The 19,321-nt window shown below is 46.6% G+C and overlaps 1 protein-coding gene across 2 annotated transcripts in view; it reads right to left on the bottom strand.

Annotated features, from left to right (window-relative positions):
- SLC39A14 (solute carrier family 39 member 14) overlaps positions 1–16,953 on the bottom strand; it is a 48,010-nt gene extending 31,057 nt beyond the window's left edge. The window contains exons 1-2 of one of the 2 annotated variants that reach the window (XM_065901483.1): positions 16,804–16,953; positions 13,504–13,786 (exon numbers count right to left, since the gene is read on the bottom strand). In XM_065901483.1, coding sequence (XP_065757555.1) covers positions 13,504–13,618 — 115 coding nt within the window. In that variant the 5' untranslated portion in view covers positions 13,619–13,786; positions 16,804–16,953. The remainder of the gene's footprint in view (positions 1–13,503; positions 13,787–16,803) is intronic. The other variant, XM_065901484.1, reaches the window with a different exon arrangement.
- Positions 16,954–19,321: the final 2,368 nt, after the last annotated feature.

The following is a 19,321-nucleotide window of genomic DNA, read 5'->3' as shown; positions in this document are numbered from 1 at the left end:
GTTTTAAAAAAAGGATAGGGCTTCCATAGTGGCTCAGTGGTAAAGAACCTGCCTGCCAAGGCAGGAGACCGGAGTTCAATCCCTGGTCCAGGAAAATCTCACATGCTGCAGGGCAGCTAAGCCCCTGCACCACAACTAGTGCAGCCCAAGTACTCTACAGCCTGGGCTCTGCAACGAGAGAAGCCGCGGCAATGAGAAGTCCACGCATTGCAGCTAAAGAGTCGCCCCCACTCGCTGCACCCAGAGAAAAGCTGGAGCAACAAGGAAGATCCAGCACAGCCAAAAATAAAAAAAGGATGAACTGTAGGAAAAAGCACCATCTCTGGACCATTCCAAATCCTTCCCAGCACAAGCCCCACCCTACCCGCCTCTGACTCCAACCTCTCTGTTTCAATGCTGTAACTGTCTCAGAATGACACTCCAAACACTTTCAGTTAGTTTCCTCGGCTGTTTCATAACAATCCTAGGAGGCTGGGAGGAGCCGCCGCACGGAGCTGTAAATACAAATGCGTATGTACACAGACATCACCTCACTTCTCCAGGGAGTGCAGGGTGAAGATGCAGCATTTAGGGCCAGGGGGTCGAGAGCAGGAGAGGACAAGCGTCATCTCAAAGCTCCATCTTCTCAAAGGTGAGAAGGACAGCATAAGGACTCCCATACTTTGCCCTCCTGATTCCCCATCTCTGCCCAGCCAGAGCTCAAGAGAGACTGTCAAGAGTATACTCAGATGAACTCCAGAACAAAGGCAACCACATCTCTGGCTGTCATCCTCAGATATGGATCAGGGCCAAGAGAAGACCCACATGGACAAGCTCCTCCTTCTCAGGTGGCAGCCTCTGGACAACCCAGTACCCTAAGTGACTTCCCTAACGTCACGATGAATTTCCACTTGCCCTACCCCACCCCCTACCAACTGCTTGCCTATTAAAAAGGGATCAACATTCTAACCAGACTTAAAGGCTTATCCTCTACTGCCAACCCCAGCCCCAGGGGGACAATCGGAATGCCACCTGGAAAGGGTTTCTGACTTAAGTTTGCTTAGATGGTAAAGAATCTGCCTGCAATGTGAGAGACCTAGGTTTGATCCCTGTGTCGGGAAGACCCTCTGGAGAAGGGAATGGCAACCCACTCTAGTATTCTTGCCTGGAAAATCCCATGGACAGAGTAGCCTGGCGGGCTACAGTCCACAGGGTCGCAAAGAGTTGGACACGACTAACTGACTAACATTACTACTATAGATATCCTCTAGCTTGGGTGATTCTCAAACCCAAACAGAGAGGGGGGAAAAAGAAGACAGATATGAGAAGTCTTGTGGTAGCACTATTCACAATAGTGCCCATCAGCCCATCAGCAGGAGAGTGGGTAAATAAGCTAACCGACTCTTACAACAGAGCAGTACACAGCGTGAATCAACTGCAGCGGCAGTAATGCCAAGTGTATATCACAAGCTTCTGATAACTGCTTTTTGAATGCTACTTGCTCAAGGACAATTCATTCTTCAGGACTTCTCCTCAAGATGATCTGGAAGGACTGCCTGAATCTAAAGACGGAATCTGCGTGAAGGAAACGCTGGAATGCTGGTGTAATAAAAATACTAAAATAAAATCAAATCTCTTAAGCAGATTTCAGCTTCCTTTGGGCACTTATCCCCAAACTGTCACAGTCCCTTCTCTCTTTTTAAAGTATAACATACACACATGTAACACACCCAAGTCTTAAAGTGTACAGCTCAATGAAAGTGTCATTTTTTAAAAATATAAATCTGATCACAGCATTTTCTTTGCTTTGAACCCTTGATGGCCTCCCAGCACAAGTGAAACCCTATCTGGGACTTTCTGGCAGTCTGGTAGTTAAGACTCCACGCTTCCACTTCAGCGGGCATGCGTTCGATCCCTGGTCAGAGAACTAAAGTCCCACGTGGCACACACTGCAGTCAAAAACCAAACAAAAACAAGCGGGATCAAATCTAAATCCCTTTCCTGGCCTAGAAGTCACTGTGCCATCTGGCCCTTGCTGACCCCAACCTCATCAGGATCCAGTACCCTTCTTTCTGTCCCTTTAGCACATCAAGAGCATTCTTACCCCAGGGCCTTTGCACCTGATATTCCCACTGCCAAGAATGCCCCTCCCCTAGACCTTCATATCACGTCTCAGTTCAGATGTCACCTCCTCAAAATGGAGGCCCACCCAGTTTAAAAAGAAAAAAAGCCTGCTCCCAAGGCATTCAAAGTCCCAACACCCTGTTTTATTTACCATATGTCACTACCTAGCAGAGTTTTCTTTCTTTCCTTTTGTTTACATGTTTATTATCTGTCTTCTCCTGCTGACTGTAAACTCCACAGTAGTGGAGACAGACTCGGCCTATTTTCTTTCCCGAGCCCAGAGAGGCCAGGGCTTAGCACCCAGACAACCCCCAAAGAATAACTTTTTTTCTTGAATGACTTTTTATTTTTTTTTAACTTTTGACTGGAGGATAATTGTTTTACAGCATTGAGCTAGCTTCCCAAACATCAACACGCATCCGCCATCAGTGGACGCATCTGCCCCCTCTGTCTCCCTCCCGTCTCTCTCTCCAGCCCACCCCTCTAGTTGTCAAAGAGCTCCAGGTTGAGCTGCCTGTGTTATACCAGCAAATTCCCACTGGCTATCTACTTTACATTTGGTAACGTACACGTTTCAGTGTTACTTCTCCTTCAATTTGTCCCTCCTTCTCCTTTCCTCCACGTCCACAAGTCTATTCTCTATGTCTGAGTCTCCATCCCAAAGAATACCTGCTGAATGATGTGTTAATTCCCATGCCCCTCCTTGCTGCCGCGTCCTCAAGTTTAGAACCCTCCTGTTCTTTGGTCTCAACCCCCAGTTAAACTACTATTAGCAATTTGAGGGGGAGGGACACCCCCTTCTGCAGCATCAGTAGAGCTGAAGACACCCCCAGAGCACCAGAGAAGTCTATCTGGAGTTGGAATATAAAAAAAAGCAAAGTAAAAAAAAAAAAAAAAGGAAAGAAAGTAGAACATCAGGTGGAATGGAGGGTCCAAAAGGAAGGTGGGGGGAGAGGCGCAGGCAGCCAGCCTTCCTTCCCCACCCCAGCAGCAAATGTGCCAAGGACAGGCCACCATCTGATCCCATGGCCAAGAACCCCATGTTAACTTCTCCCCAAGGCAGACAGAGGAAAGGAAAGGAAACCCCCAAGTACAGGTGGCTTCTAGCATTTCTCAGCTGGTCACGGAAACTCGAGTCTCGTCCCGTGGCTCACAGCCTCCCTTTCTGTGCCAGCTGCACGCATCCTGAAACGCGGGGGGAGGGGCGGTGGCCACCGCCACCAAGAGGAGGGACTGGTGTGAGCAGCCAAGGTCAGAGGCGCAATCTGGCCCGCAGAGCCATGCGCACCATGGTTTACCCACGGTCAAGGCCTCTGCTGTGGGAGGCACCCCTGGAGGTCAGGAGGCGGCTGAGGCGGGAACAGGAACCGGGACAGAATCTGCTGAGAGCCGGTCAGGCTGCCCCTGAGGGCACTCTGGCTAGTGGCCCGAGTCTGGGGGAGTGGGTGACTTTGTACATTTTGTGCTTTGCTGGGGACAGTGATGAGAAAACAGTTGTAGTTTGCTACCCCCTGGAAACTCCCCAGGGGCCTGGTATCCTGAGGACTTGCCCAGCCTCTCAGATACGAAATGGTCAACGCTGAAATCTACAGACGCTCATCAATGTCACTGGTGTGTCTTCTGGGAGCAGGGGGAGAGGCGGGGAGGGAATCCAGGACCTTCCACCAGGGAAAGCTGGGCCAGCTCCGCTGCCGGCCAGCACAGCTCCACCTCGCCCCAAGCCTCTGGTACTCTGTGCTCTGAGAAGAGCAAGTCCCCAGGGCTGGCTGGGAGCCCTCTGGTTTCCAGGAAAGGAAGAGGGTAGCCGGCAGTACAGCTTGCTCCCTGGGACTTACATGGCCTCCCCTGACTCGCAGGACACATGCCCACCTCACTCGCCCCCGCACAAACCAACTTTTCAGGCGTCCAGTAAAAACGAGAATAAAACAGTGGGTTTGGGTTCTGGTCTGCCCCCTCACCCCAGCATTGAGAGAGCAACACAGAAATTTTGGGAGTCACAGAATATGGGGTCACAAGAGTAGGACATGACTTAGCGGCTAAATAACAAAATCAAATACATCCCACTTTTCCTATAAGGTTTCTGCTTTTAGTAGCATACTTGGAAAACCCTTTGTCACCCTGAAATCATAGAAATACATACCTGCTTTTTTCTGGCATTAAAAAAAATTTACATCTCTAATTTATTTAGAATTTAATTTGACATAGCGTGAGAAAGAGAAACTCACCTAAACAACAACAACAAAAAGGAGCTGGCTAATTACCCCAGTGTTTTTTAATGAACGGTCTATTTTCCCTGTAAACCTCAACAGTAAAGTCGATAAAGATAAGAAACGGGTGAAGTCAACGACATCCTTTGTGCAAAGAAAAGCCACAGGGGACAGTTCTGGCAGTGAAATCTAAGAGCGTGGCTAGGGTGCTGTTTCCCATTCAGAAATTTAGGTTCAAAGATCACAAGAAGGAAGTCCTACTTGCCATGGACGGCAGAGCAGAAAGATCCGCTGAAGAGAGCCCGGGTTCCTGCAGGCACCCCTGAGCAGGAACCCAGCCTCCCTCTATGGCTAATCGCCAGACGCTTTACATGCTGTTGCCTAAACTAGCCTTGCTGGACTCTGGTATTTGCATCTGAACACTCCTGTAACTCATCCACAATCCTTTCTCCCCTAATTTGATACCAATAGGAATTGCTAGGATTTACTGCTGCCAGGCGCTGTGCTAAGCAATTTGTTTTCATTAGCTCATTTAACCTTCTCAATAACCTTACTAGGATAGATTCTACAGTACTTCTCTAATAATAAGTAGCAATGGCAGCTTTTCAGAGTAGAAAAAGATACTACATTAAACGCACACATCACTGAGACACCTCTCTAGTTCAGAAATATGAAAACAGAACAAAAAGGCATTTTAAAACTGAGGAATGGAAGTACACATTCAACAAGTATCTATCAAGTACCAACTGTTGTGGGCACAGGGAATACAACAATGACCAAAAAGACAAGAATCCCTACCCTCTTGGCACTTGCTCTAGCGCAAGGCTCATAGTAGTGAAAAACTGCAAGCAATCTAAGCATACAATAGAAGGGAATTGCTGGGAATTCCCTGGCGGTCCAGTGGTTAGAACTCCACACTTACACTGCCAAGAGTGCAGGTTCAATCCCTGAAAGGGGAACTATGATCCCACAGCTGCATGGTACAGTCAAATTAAGGGGGGGAAAAGGGAGGGGATTGCTAAAGAAAAGTAATCCACATAACAAAATATATAGTTCAAGTACAGATATTCAGAGCTTGGGCTCCATGTGCAACAGACCTCAGTGTAGATCCTAAAATACACATTTACAAGCTTCAAGTCACAACATCAAGGAGACTTCCTCCAGGAAAACAAAGCTACTAACAGTCTCCCTTGGAGCAAATGAGAAAACTGAGTAAGATACTAAGTATAAATACAACGCTAGATATATAGTAATAGCTCAATAAATGTTAATATTCAGGAAAATAATGACATGGAAAGACATCATAAGCTAAGTGAAAGAAAAAAAGAGGCTACAAAACTCTATGTAGAGCAGAACCTGTTTTCCTTACAAAGTATGCATTCACAGAAAAAGATGAAAAATATTTGACAAGTTGCTAGTTCTTGGTGGTGAGTTTAATGGTGACTTCTGTTATCTTTTTTACTCTGTATTTCCTACAATGAACCTGAATTACTTCAAGAAGAAGGTTCGAGGGTTCTCTGGTCTAGTGATTAGGGTTCCACGCTTTCACTGCCGTGGCCTAGGTTCAATCTTAGGTCGGAAACTCAGATGCAGCCAAAAAAAAGGAAGAAAGTTCACTTTCGAGTTCAATTAGGAAATAGGAAAGGCGTAATGATGACCAACTGGAAGGCAGTTCTCTCCGCTTTTTTAAAGACCTTCACTTAAGAGCCTGACAGGGGATTCCAGCCCTAATCTGCAGGGGCAGGACTTCCCGTGTGCCTCGTCCCCTAACCTGGATGCCCCCAGGAGCAGAGTCTCACCATGGTTCTTCTGAATCAGAGCGTCCTGGGTGAGACCCAGGTTAGTGTACACACAGCTCTTATAGATCAGCCTGCCTCTTGTCTGGGGCACTGATCCGACATTCTGGTCTAGTCAGGACTGCTGGACTAGACAGACTAGCTATAATATCTTGTGATTTACCCAAACTCTTTGAAGTCAGTTCCCTCTCTCTGGCCAACAGGTACCACCGTTTTTGCCCTGCCCTTCCTACAGGGAAGCTAATCCTCAGTGAGAACTCCTTGCACAGAGACAAGTTGTTGGCATTACAAAGAGTCTACAATGTAGGGACTCTGAGGCCAGAGTCCTCAGTAACTGATACCCACCTGGTTCTCAGACGTGTAGCAACGTGAGGGAAGCAGGCGACCTGAGGCTGGGCCCTGGTCTCCCAACAGCCAGGCCTGCCTTCTGTCTTTAAAAACAAATTTATCTTTTTTTTTGCAGTTCTGAGAACCAGAGTTGACAAAGGACAGTACCCCATCCTGAGGGTAGCGGGTAGACTGTGCGTGCATGGGTGCTGTCACTCAGTTCTGTCCGACTCTGCAACCTGCTGGACTGCAGCCCGCCAAGCTCCTCTGTCCATGAGACTCTTCAGGCAAGAACACTGGAGCAGGCTGCTGTGCCCTTCTCCAGAGGATCTTCCAAACCCAGGGCTCAAACCTGCTGTCTCCTGCAACTCCTGCATTGCAGGTGGATTCTTTACCGCTGAGCCACTGGGGAAGCCCAATGGGTTGAATTCAGTTCACTTCAGTTCAGTCACTCAGTCGTGTCCGACTCTTTGCTACCCCATGAACTGGAGCACGCCAGGCCTCTCTGTCCAACACCAACTCCCGGAGCCTACCCAAACTCATGTCCATTGAGTCGGTGATGCCATCCAACCATCTCATCCTGTCGTCCCCTTCTCCTCCTGCCCTCAATCTTTCCCAGCGTCAGGGTCTTTTCAAATGAGTCAGCTCTTTACATCAGGTGGCCAAAGTATTGGAGTTTCAGTGTCAACATAAGACCTTCCAATGAACACCCAGGACTGATCTCCTTTAGGATGGACTGGTTGGATCTCCTTGCAGTCCAAGGGGCTCTCAAAAGTCTTCTCCAACACCACAGTTCAAAAGCATCAATTCTTCGGCGCTCAGCTTTCTTCATAGTCCAACTCTCACATCCATACATGACTACTGGAAAAACCACAGCCTTGACTAGACAGACCTTTGTTGGCAAAGTAATGTCTCTGCTTTTTAATATGCTATCTAGGTTGGTCATAACTTTCCTTCCAAGGAGTAAGCGTCTTTTAATTTCATGGCTGCAATCACCATCTGCACTGATTTTGGAGCCAGGAAAAATAAACTCAACTGCTGTTTTCACTGTTTTCCCATCTATTTGCCATGAAGTGATGGGACCAGATGCCATGATCTTAATTTTCTGAATGTTGAGCTTTAAGCCAACTTTTTCACTCTCCTCTTTCACTTTCATCAAGAGACTCTTTAGTTCTTCTTCACTTTCTGCCATTAAGGGTGGTGTCATCTGCATATCTGAGGTTATTGATATATCTCCCAGCAATCTTGATTCCAGCTTGTGCTTCATCCAGCCCAGCATTTCTCATGATGTACTCTGCATATAAGTTAAATAAGCGGGGTGACAATATACAGCCTTGACGTACTCCTTTTCCTATTTGGAACCAGTCTGTTGTTTCATGTCCAGTTCTAACTGTTGCTTCCTGCATACAGATTTCTCAAGAGGCAGGTCAGGTGGTCTGGTATTCCCATCTCTTTCAGAATTTTCCACAGCTTATTGTGAGCCACACAGTCAAAGGCTTTGGCATAGTCAATAAAGCAGAAATAGATGTTTTTCTGAAACTCTCTTGCTTTTTCTATGATCCAGAGTATGTTGGCAATTTGATCTCTGGTTCCTCTGCCTTTTCTAAAACCAGCTTGAACATGTGGAAGTTCACGGTTCACGTATTGCTGAAGCCTGGTTTGGAGAATTTTGAGCATTACTTTACTATCTTGTGAGATGAGTGCAATTGTGTGGTAGTCTGAGCATTCTTTGGGATTGCCTTTCTTTGGGATTGGAATGAAAACTGACCTTTTCCAGTCCTGTGGCCACTGCTGAGTTTTCCAAATTTGCTGGCATATTGAGTACAGCACTTTCACAGCATCATCTTTCAGGATTTGAAATAGCTGAGCTGGAATTCCATCATCTCCACTAGCTTTGTTTGTAGTGATGCTTCCTAAAGCCCACTTGACTTCACATTCCAGGATGTCTGGCTCTAGGTGGGTGATCAAACCATTGTAATTAACTGGACCATGAAGATCTTTTTTGTACAGTTTTTCTGTGTATTCTTGACACCTCTTCTTAATATCTTCTGCTTCTGTCAGGTCCAAACCATTTCTGTCCTTTATTGAGATCTCTAGTCTTTCCCATTCTATTGTTTTCCTCTATTTCTTTGCATTGATCACTGAGAAAGGCTTTCATATCTCTCCTTGCTATTCTTTGTAACCCTGCATTCAAATGGGTATATCGTCCCTTTTCTCCTTTCGCTTCTCTTATTTTCACAGCTATTTGAAAGGCCTCAGCCATTTTGCTTTTTTGCATTTTTTTCCCCTGGGGATGGTCTTGATCCCAAAATCCATGTCTACCCCAAAATCTCAGAATGTGACCCTATTGAGAAATACAGTCTTTGCAGAAATAATGATTTAAGGTCTAGAGATGAAGTCACCATGGACTTTGAGTAGTCCCTAAATCCAATGATTAGAATGTTTACAAGATAAAGGAGAGGGAGATTTGGACACAGACACACAGAAAAGAAGACCATGTGGAGATGGAGGCAGAGAGGAGAGTGATGCTGCCACAAGCCAAGGAACACCTGGAGGCCCCAGAAAGTGGAAGAGCCAAGGAAACATGTGCCCCAGGAGTCTCTGGAGGCAATGCGGACCTGCTGACCCCTTGATCTCAACTTTCTGGCCAGAACTGAGAGTAAATTTCTGTTCTTTTAAGCCACAGAGTTTGTGGTCATTTGTTAAGACGGTCATAGGAAACTAACACTTAGATGCTGGAATTAAGGCTTGATATCTTTTATCTGGAGCTTCCCTGGTGGCTCAGTGGTAAAGAATTCACCTGCTAATGTAGAAGATGCCAGGTTCAATCCCTGGGTCACGAAGATCCCCTGGAGAAGGAAATGGCAACTTACTCCAGGATTTCTTGCCTGAGAAATTCCATGGACAGAGGAGCGGGCTATAGTCCATGGGGTCACATACAACAATATTTTATCTGAAATTCTCTTGCTAAAGTTGGCAGGATTCCAAGATAGGGCTCAATGACCTTCTCCTTTGTATATGGGCAAGAGCTGAAAATATGAGATATCACTCCTGTTATCAGGTTACATTATCTGCCAAAGGGATTTTGTTGGTGTCAGCTGACCAAATCAGTTGACCTTAAGACAGGGAAATTGATCCTGTAGGAGTCAGAACTAATCAGGTGAGCTCTTAAATGGGATAGGCTCCTCCTGGCCTAAGGGGTTTGAACCATGAGAAGGATTCAACATGAGAGGACGACTCTTCCAGTGTGGAGGTCCAGGAGACACCAAGTAACCAAAGGATCCAGGAAAACATCACCATCGACACCACGAATGCCTTGATATGATGCTCTTAAAGGGATGCAACATCATTTTTATTGATATTCTTGCTAAAAATGCATGACCTTATCCTAAGGGAGAAAGATATGGGATGGTTACAAATTGGAGCAGAGAAATGACAACTAAATGCAACGTGGGATGGCAGACTCGATCCTGAGACAGAAAAAAGATGTCAGTAGAAACAGTGGTGAAATTTAAATGAGGCCTATAATTTAAAGTTTCGTGCCAATGTTGATTACCTGTTCTTGATGATTATACCACAGGGTGAGGGGATATAAAGGAACTCTGCTACATTCTTTGTGACTTTAAAGTAAGTTGAAAATTAAAGGTTTACAATAAAAGGAAATAATTGAGCAGCGTAACAGAAGTTGTCTTACAATCTCAGGATTACACCTTTTTCTCCCATACCTTATACTTTTCAGTAAGTATGCGTTACTCTTGATAATCAAGAACACAAGGTTGGCTGGAGTAAGTGGACTGATACAAAGGATGTCGATTTGGGGCCAAAGGCGTTTTTCTGGAAAAGAGCAGGCTGACCCCAAAACAAGGCTGAAAAGACCAGCAAGTCTTTGATTAACAGCTAATACCTACCAGAGAATATTGGTACCTTAGACCCCAGAACCCTGGTGATCCAGGAACATACATCTTAATGCCACTATTCATGGTCTTCCTCGATGGGGAAGTAAAAGAAGTATGTCTGCAATGCAGAAGACATGGGTTCAATCCCTGTGTCGGGAAGATCCCTTAGAGAAGGAAATGGTAACCCACTCCAGTATTCTTGCCTGAAAAATCCCATGGGCAGAGGAGCCTGGGGAGCTACAGTCCACGGGGTCACAAAGTTGGACACGACTTAGCTTCTATGCACACACACATCATTACTCACACAGCTCCCCTGGCAGGAGCCCCCGGCTCACTGCCACCTTCAGGACGCCTTCCCAGATCACTCCTGCCCCCCAGTCACCTCACCTTCCACTGGCCTCTTTCAGTGTCTCTTGGCTGTTCCACTCAATGGAGCTTAAAGAATGCCACAAAGAGCATGTGAAGCTTCCAACAAGTACTCAGCTCATCTCAACACATATTTTACAAGCCTCCTTGGAACAGAAACAGTGTTTTGCCTGTCTTCACAGAGTGGGCACTCTTAGCTGAGCTCTGCTGGCTGGGCCCATCCCTGCAGCAAAGAGGCCCTCTCTGTTGTCACTGTCCAGGATTCATTTACTAAAAGTCTGCTGTGCCTCTCTTCAAACTTCTTTATGCCAGTTCTGTTTGGTTTTAAACAGTAACTGAAATAAAAATGCAGAGAGGAAAACTTTTGATTTCTACAAAAATGAAACTAAGTGCTCTAGAATGGCAATTCCCAAAATTGTGGTCTTAGATAACACCTGGATACACTGAGACTGTGTGAGGAGGCTGGAGAGGTAAACACTAGTTTTATTAGAAAATTAAGATGTTAAAAGCTTTTTCACTCTCATTTTTCAGAGGTTTGATTGTGTGCCTGTATAGTTTTCTGAAATTTCCAAGGTAGAAGTTTAGGGTATAAATATGTGTCTTTTCAGAGATTAACTCAGTTTGTTCTCAAGACTTCCACTGAGTATTTACCAGCAAAATTATGCTATACCTACTATAATCTGTTATATCTAATAAATCGTTATTTTGAAGTCCTGAAGATGTGCAAAAATGTATAAATAATGCCACTTTTCTGACTTATTGGAAGTTATTTTTCATAAAAATATGCATTTTATGTTACCATGTAATTACCTTATTTCTATTAATTTAAATGAATAAACAACTTTTTATATTTGCTTTAATTTTTAACATGGTAAATAACAGGTTTAGCCAATAAGTGGAAGACTAAATTAAGGAATCCTAGGATCAAAAAGTTTGAGAACTGCTCATCTTGAAAAATGTGTTACAAATGGGGGGGGGGGAATTAAATTCAGTTCAGTTCAGTTCAGTCGCTCAGTCGTGTCCGACTCTGTGTGACCCCATGGACTGCAGCACACCAGGCCTCCCTGCCCATCACCAGAGTTTACTCAAACTCACGTCCATTGAGTCGGTGATGCCATCCAACCAGCTCGTCCTCTGTAAATTAGGTGTGTGCATTCAAAAAGTAGGATTCTGCACATGGATTGATTTGCAAATGTCTTAAATTCTTGCTCTATAGTTATTTTTTAAAGGAGACGAATTAACAGCTCTACATATCCTGTCATCCAGCAATCTCACTTCTGAGAACTTCTGTAGTATACACGTAGGAAATGCCATTGTAAAGTTATCCCCTGTGGCCCTGCACATACTGACAAAATACTGGAAACCACCCAGACTGGGGAAGAGAGGGAAGCAACATGCGCTGGTTTAAAACTACTGCGCTTCCCTCTTCTGAAATAATATGCAGCCATAGCAAAAGTGCTTCCTGGGTTGATAGGGCAAGATCCAGAATAGTTGCTAGGTGAAAAAAAGCAAAGTGCTAAACAATGCCTAAAATGCTAACTTAAAGCATTTCTAAAAATGGGATGGGGTAGGCAGAGGTGAGACTTTTTACTGTACTGGGTGGGAGTTTGTGGGGGTGCAGTTAATGTATGTGTAGTTGCTTTTTAAACTTTTTATCCTTCTAATCTTTGAACTATGGACTATATAGTATAGAAAAAATTTTTTTCCTGTTAAAATTTTTTTCTTCCGTTTTATTGAGACATAATTTACATATGGTAAAAAAAAATTGTAATAAAAGAAACCAGAAATCACAGGTCATACATGCAGATATGATTTTTATATACAATTTGCAAGTGTAATTAGCAGACCTAGACCCAAAGACAAAGCCTCAGCCCTAAAACAAAGTTTTGGCAAATAGAAATATATATGCACACAGAGGTTGTGGAGAGGGGGAACTGGATCAAGGCAGTCAAAAGGTAGAAACTTCCAGTTATAAGATAAATAAGTACTAGGGAAGTAATGTGTAACATGCTAAATATAATTAACACTGCTACAGGTCATATATGGGGGTTCCCTGGTAGCTCAGCAGTAAAGAATCTGCTTGCAATGCAGGAGATGTAGGTTCCACCCCTGGGTTGGGAAGATCCCCTGGAGAAGGAAATGGCAACCCACTCCAGTATTCTTGCCTGGGACATCCCAAGGACAGAGGAGCGTAGTGGGCTACAGTTCATGGGGTCACAAAGGTTGGACCCAACTGAGCAACTAAACCACCACTAAACTTTCATATGTGAAAGTTGTGAAGAAAGTTAAATCCTAAGACTTCTTATCACAAGGAAAAAGAAAAAAAATTTTTTTTCTATTTCTTTAATCTTTTACCTCTGGGATGGCATATGTTCATTAAATTTATTGTGGTACTCATTTCATAACTGTATATAAATCAAATCATTATGCTGTACACCTTATACAGTGTTGTCAGTTATATCTCAGTAAAATGGGAAGAAAAAAACGCAAGCACATGCTTTTAAGAAAAAATGAACTGTTAAAACATCCCCAACTTTTAGCTGACATTTTAATTACTAACACTGCTAAGAGCCTCTAGGGACCCAATGGTAATAAATTCAGGACAGTCACATTCTCATTCCACCAAAGCCCAGAACTGTCCCAGGACTGAGGTTGGAGAAAGGTTAGGAGGCCTGATAATGCAGTCAGATTGGAGGTAGGTAAGTTGGTTTCCCATGGACCGACATGCCAACAGTTCTGTCCAGGCTGATTCTGTGGCCACCTTCCCTCCCCGTGGGATGGTCCACAGGGGTCTCTGCCTCTTCTTACCCAGGGCCCAATAAGGAGTCCCCTCTGGGAGCCTCGATGGCCACAGTAAGTGTGAAGAGAGCTGGGCCTCGGAGACCTTATGGTGAAGCTGATCTGCTTGCCCCGGACAGCGCATGAGGCCCCTGGCTGGTGCAGACTCTGAACTCCTTATCTGGTCGGCAGTCAGCCAGCCCGCCAGCCCGAGTTCAGAGAAGTTCCACTGTAGACATCCAGAGAGTCCAGGCTAGGGCCCTAGCAGCATGACCCTTCCTCACTCACTCCCCATCTTCCTGTGTCGCCGAGTCTGGAAGAAGGAGAAGGGAGAAGAGTCCTCCAGAATAAATTTCTATCCACACAAGCCGAGAACTCCCGTTCCCCAAATAAGCACAGGGACAACTGGCTCCTTTTTCTTCATGTTTTCAAGGAAATGTCCGAGATTTCCAGCAGTTTTATCATCACACTTACGAATAAAAGTTGCACCTCTTTTTCTGGCAGGCTACAGTCCACTGGGGTCACAAAGAGTCGGATGCAACTTAGCGGCTGAGAACGCACGCACGCTGGCCCTATCGAGCCTCTTGGCCAGCAGCAAATAATGTGACTTGGAAACACGTTAACCTCCCTAGATCCAGTTTCTTTAGCTGTAAAACAAAAGGCCTAGAACTCGAAGATTTCCAAAGTCCCTCCAGTTCAATATCCTATCACCATCGGCGATTCTGCAAAAATGCCTAAGCGTTACTTTCTTCAGGCATCAAGCTCGAAAAGGCTGGATTATTTCGGAGGTCCCGATTTCCAGAAATATACAGCTATTCACGGCACTAATTCTTAGATCTCAACATCCTGTAAATAGTGGACCCAGACTGAGGGCTCCTCCTGGAATTGAGGTATAAACAGGTAAGGAAAACAGGAAATAGGTGGAACAGTTCTAAAACTGAATCCAGTCCAATGACCGATCTAGCACGCGCGCATGCGCACACACGCGCGCATGCGTGCAGATACACACACGTCGCTAGTCCTTTCCGCCTATTATCGGTCCAGAAAAGCAGTGCTTCCATTACCTGGAAGAATCAGCATAGCCTGCGAAACTGAAGGTGGGGAAAAAAAGGTTCTGTGGAAGTGTGAATATGCCAATGCCTGGCACGCCCCAGAAAAGGCACCTACCCAGAAAGGCACGGAAGCTGCCTCCGCCTTCCCGAGATGAATCAACCTGAAGCCAGGACTCACACTATTCCTACAACCCAAGCCACCTATCAGCTCCTGGGACCCCTAAACCATCCACTTCACCCTAGAGAAAGTGACAATGTTGATTCAGATGAGTTAACAAACCTCTACTACGCTCCAGGTACAATCACGACATGATGCACAGCGGTGAGGACCGGTCTGCAGAAGAAATGTCTGCTGCTGGAGAGTGATGGGGCAGGATTTGAACAGATTTATGTGGCTCAGAGGGCTCCCCAGGTGGCTCAGTGGTAAAGAGTCCGCCTGCCAGTGCAGGCAAAGTAAGAGACCTGGGTTTGCTTTCTGGATCGGGAAGATCCTCTGGAGGAGGAAATGGCAACTCATTTCAATATTCTTGACTGAAAAATCCCATAGACAGAGGAGCCTCCTGGACTATAGTCCATGGGATCACAAAGAGTCAGACACAACTAAGCAAGCACACATGCATGTGGTTCAAAAGCCGAGAATTCTTCTGCCACCTTGTACCATCTCTAGTAGAGTGCTATCTTCTCTGAACTTGACCAAACACAACAATGTGACCTCTATTATGCTGCTACATTATTCTTCATGTAAGGATGGATATTCTTTCTCCCTCCAATTGGAGCCAGGAGCCATATCCCATACCCTCTTTGTACTCTCCAGTGGCCAAGTGCAGAGCCAAGCACAGATCAGGAACTGCATATTTACAAACTGAAGGGATGGAATACTGAGAGTCACAGGGCTCTGGTACCTCCATGCAGTGTTCTTGCCTAAATGACAGGGCCAGTCATTCTGTTTGGTGCTCTCTAGTCATACCTGCAAACCAGGAAGTGTACCCCTATATAGTGCCTATCACAGTTTATGAAAAACTCACCTCTGAGCATCCAACAGGAAATGGGTTGTGTAGTTTTTAAAATTTCACCTACTTAAGTTATGATTCTCGACATTCTTTCTCTTACTTCATCAAGTTTCTCTCTGTTTTTATGGCTCTTGTTTTAAGGGTTAAGGATTCATTGTACATGCTGTGGATAAGAGACCACAGATCTAACCTGCCCTTAGCACTGACCCCTTTCACAAGACATGGGGCAAGTTAGGAGCAGAGGTGGGAGAGAGGCCAGGTAGCTAGGCCAGTACTCACCGGGTTACCACCGCTTTGCAAATGGGAGACCTAAGCAGCCTGGGGGTCCTAGGAAAGAATGACTCCAGACAAATCCCAGCCCAGGCAGGCTCCAGGAGGAGGGGTCAGGTCAAAGCTGCTCCCACCCCCACCCTATCCTAGGTTCCCAGGAGAGGAGTCAGCCCCTCATCAAATCATGCTCACATGCTCAGGATACCCAGACCCTAGCCGACTCTAGATCCTCCAAACGGAAGCCACAACCCAGAGCAGAGGAAAATGTGACTCAACTGGACCTCCGGATCACACGGTATAACTGCTTGGATGGTATTCTGTCCCATTGCTCTAACCCACCGAGAGAGGGCAGCCTGCGCCAGACCACCTAACCCGGTCGGTAGGAACCAAAAATAGCTAAAAAGCCATGCCCACAGGATGAGCCAGGTCAGTTAGTCCCTCCTTTGCCATTCTTCAGCCCCTGCTCGGGGCCAGTTGAAAGGCACCGGGCTTTTGTCTTCAGCTACAAGGTGGTCTGGCCAGGTGAAGTGGGGGACTCAGCTCCTAGAAAGCCAAGGCTAGATACTACTGTACCATCAGAGCCATCCTGAGAGCTGCCCACCAGATTTGCCAGTCCACTCTCTGCTTTTCTCCGTGCTTGAGTCCATGGGCTCCAGGACACCTCTCTCAGCCTTTTAGTGCGGCTACCGACATCCTCTCTGGCGCCCAGATCCCGCGCTCTCCAGTCCAGGGGCCGTAGCTGTACCTTACCCTCCCTCGCCAGTGAGGAACCCTCGTCGTGGCACCGCGGCCAGGTGTCGCCTCCATGCAGCGTCCAGGCCCGCGTGTGGGTCCGCCCGAGCGACTTCCGAAACCGCGGCTAGGCTCCGGGTCCTCGGAGCAGCCGTGCCCCTGCCCCCACTCGGTGACCCCTAGCCCCGGAGGCGCATTGCTCCTCCGCGCGATGCCCCATCCCAGGGGCACAGAGCTGCCCCTCCCGCGTGTCCTTACCCCCTCACCTGGAGCTGGGGCGACGCCACCTGGCCCCGCGCACCCTCACAAGCCAGGTCCCCCGGGCGACCCGCAGCAGCAGTGGTAGCGGCAGCGCAGCTAGGTCGGCGTGCCCGCGCAGGCAGCCCGCGCGCCCTCAGCCCCCTGCCGGCGTCCTTCCTCGGCGTGGCGCGCATGCCCCGCTATATACCCTGCGCGTCACGGCCGGGCCCGCCCCCGCCCTCGCCCCGCCCCACCCCACTGTCCCCAGGGCTTGCCACGTGGGCTCCGGCCGGTGGTAGGGCGACTTGTGAGTGCTCCCTGCCAGCCACCCGCTAGACCCGACCGGAGCTTGGCTTGCCCAGGCTTGCAAGGCAAGCCAGCGTCTTCCCGCGCCTTGGGGCCTGAGTTCGAGCCCCTAGCTCGCCGAGATCCTAGCTCACCTCCTAGCTCTATCGGCTTCATCTTCTAACCCTGCTGCAAATTCCATTCATCTTTCACTGAGGTTTCCTCGGGAAAGCGCCCATCAAGACCTTTCCCTCCTTCTGTGGGAAGCTCTCATAACCTGGTCTCCATCCTCTCGGAGTAACACTGCCACCCACCTAATGTGTGTGTCTGTGTGTGTGTACCTTAACACATCTGATTAATATAAAATATGTGTGTGTACCTTAACACATCTGATTAATATGTGTGTGTGTACCTTAACACATCTGATTAATATAAAATATGTGTGTGTACCTTAACACATCTGATTAATATAAAATATGTGTGTGTACCTTAACACATCTGATTAATATAAAATGTGTGTGTGTGTGCGTACCTTAACACATCTGATTAATATAAAAAGCTGCTTTTTCCTCCCCAACTCGATTCTGAAATACTCTTGGGGGTGGGGGGAAAGCATCCATTGGTAATAATGTTTCTTCTGCATTTCGCCACCAGACAAAAGAACAAAAAATTCCTGTTCAGGTTCCAAATACGCTGTATCGTACTCACTTTTCCAATAAGATGTCGCACCACTCTACCAAACTGATCAGACTAAGAAACCATATTGCTTAACGGAGGCTGGGAGGAATGTTAATTTTTGTGTGAGGAGTGTCCTAGGACTCTTTTCTGATGTGAAGCAGTTCTATTGAGATGGATATCTAGCCTCGGAAATGCAAATTTCTTGAAAAAATAAGCCAGCCATTAAACTCCCATTGTTCTAGTCTGCTGGACGTCATGATTATTTCCTCCGCAGCCAGGCCGGCTGCCACCTGTGTCTAGGGGACCCAACGGAAAGGCGGTCCAAGCAGAGCTGCAGCCTGTCAGTACCTAAGGCCCTGCTCCAGCTCAGTGACTTGCTCTGCAGACGCCAAGCGCCTCTGAATTTGCACCGAGAAGGGGAACCACATCCCACCCTGCACGTCCTGGGGAGAGGAAGGCCCAGGACAGAATGCTTGTGATGAAAGGAAAAGGAGACAACCCCGCAGCGGACGGCAGGAAGAAGCTGGCCTCAGTGGCAGCCTGTTCCCCTTTAGAGGAGGGTAGAGAGGGAAAGAGAGAAAGCACTGAACCAAAGCCAGAGCAGGCCAGAATGTTTGTGCCACTTGAAGAGACAAGCTGGGCTGTGGGGTTTTTCTGAAATTTAATTATCCTTACCCTGCAATTATAGTGCTCTAGTGGAGTTAAGGGGTGGGGTGAGACTCCTCTCATTTCCCAAGAGATTGCAAAGTAATGGTATCCCTGCAGAATCTCCTTCAGAGCCCCTTCATCTCTGTAATAATCCTTTATGTTTGTCTTCCCTGGTTAAACTCAAGTATTTTTCAGACATGATGTCATCCATTTGGGACTCTCAACCCGATCTCCAGTGGGCTGTCAGAAATGGCCCAGTCTCTATCACGCCTTCCTTTTCTTGAAGTTCTGAAAGAGGAATGTGAAACTCACCCAATGATTAAGTAAAACAAGCATGCTTCTAACACACAGAGCTCTGAACAGTTTGAAGCCCATAAATACATATTACAGAGAGGTGTTATACTGTTCCTAAAACTGAAGTCTCAAAGCAATCCCCACGGCTCTTCCAGGCAATGTGTCAATAGTACAGGCTGGGGGGAAAGGTGCCTGTCACAGAGAGCGGAGGGGAAGGAGGACACTGACACCCTACCACAGGGCCTATCACAGCATTCTCACTTGTTTGCAACCAGCAAGGAGCGGAGCTGCCAAAGTCCACCAGAGCTGATAAGCTATCAGTAATCCATTAGGGAGTTCAATTAATTATTAACACAGCTAAAAATCAAAAGGTCTTAGGTCTACATATCCACCCACCTACAAAATTCTTTAGGAATACTCAAAGTCCTGCCTTCCTCACTCGGTCTTTCCTGCCTGGTGCCAGATTTGGAGCCTCAATTCTCCCTTTCTTCCAAGTATGCTCCTTTTCCCACTCATTCCCCCATTTCCACTTGTTAAAATTCTAATTCTTCAAAGCCACCACTTCCATTCATAAAGCTTGATTCTCCTGAAGCCTATTTGATCTACCCTTTCAAAAAAAATTTACTGTAACCCACTGTA

This window comes from Muntiacus reevesi, chromosome 10, assembly GCF_963930625.1.
Source record: "Muntiacus reevesi chromosome 10, mMunRee1.1, whole genome shotgun sequence".
Classification (NCBI taxonomy): domain Eukaryota; kingdom Metazoa; phylum Chordata; class Mammalia; order Artiodactyla; family Cervidae; genus Muntiacus; species Muntiacus reevesi.
The sequence above is the reverse complement of the archived record's forward strand: the minus strand, read 5'-3'. Positions and strand labels throughout refer to the sequence as shown.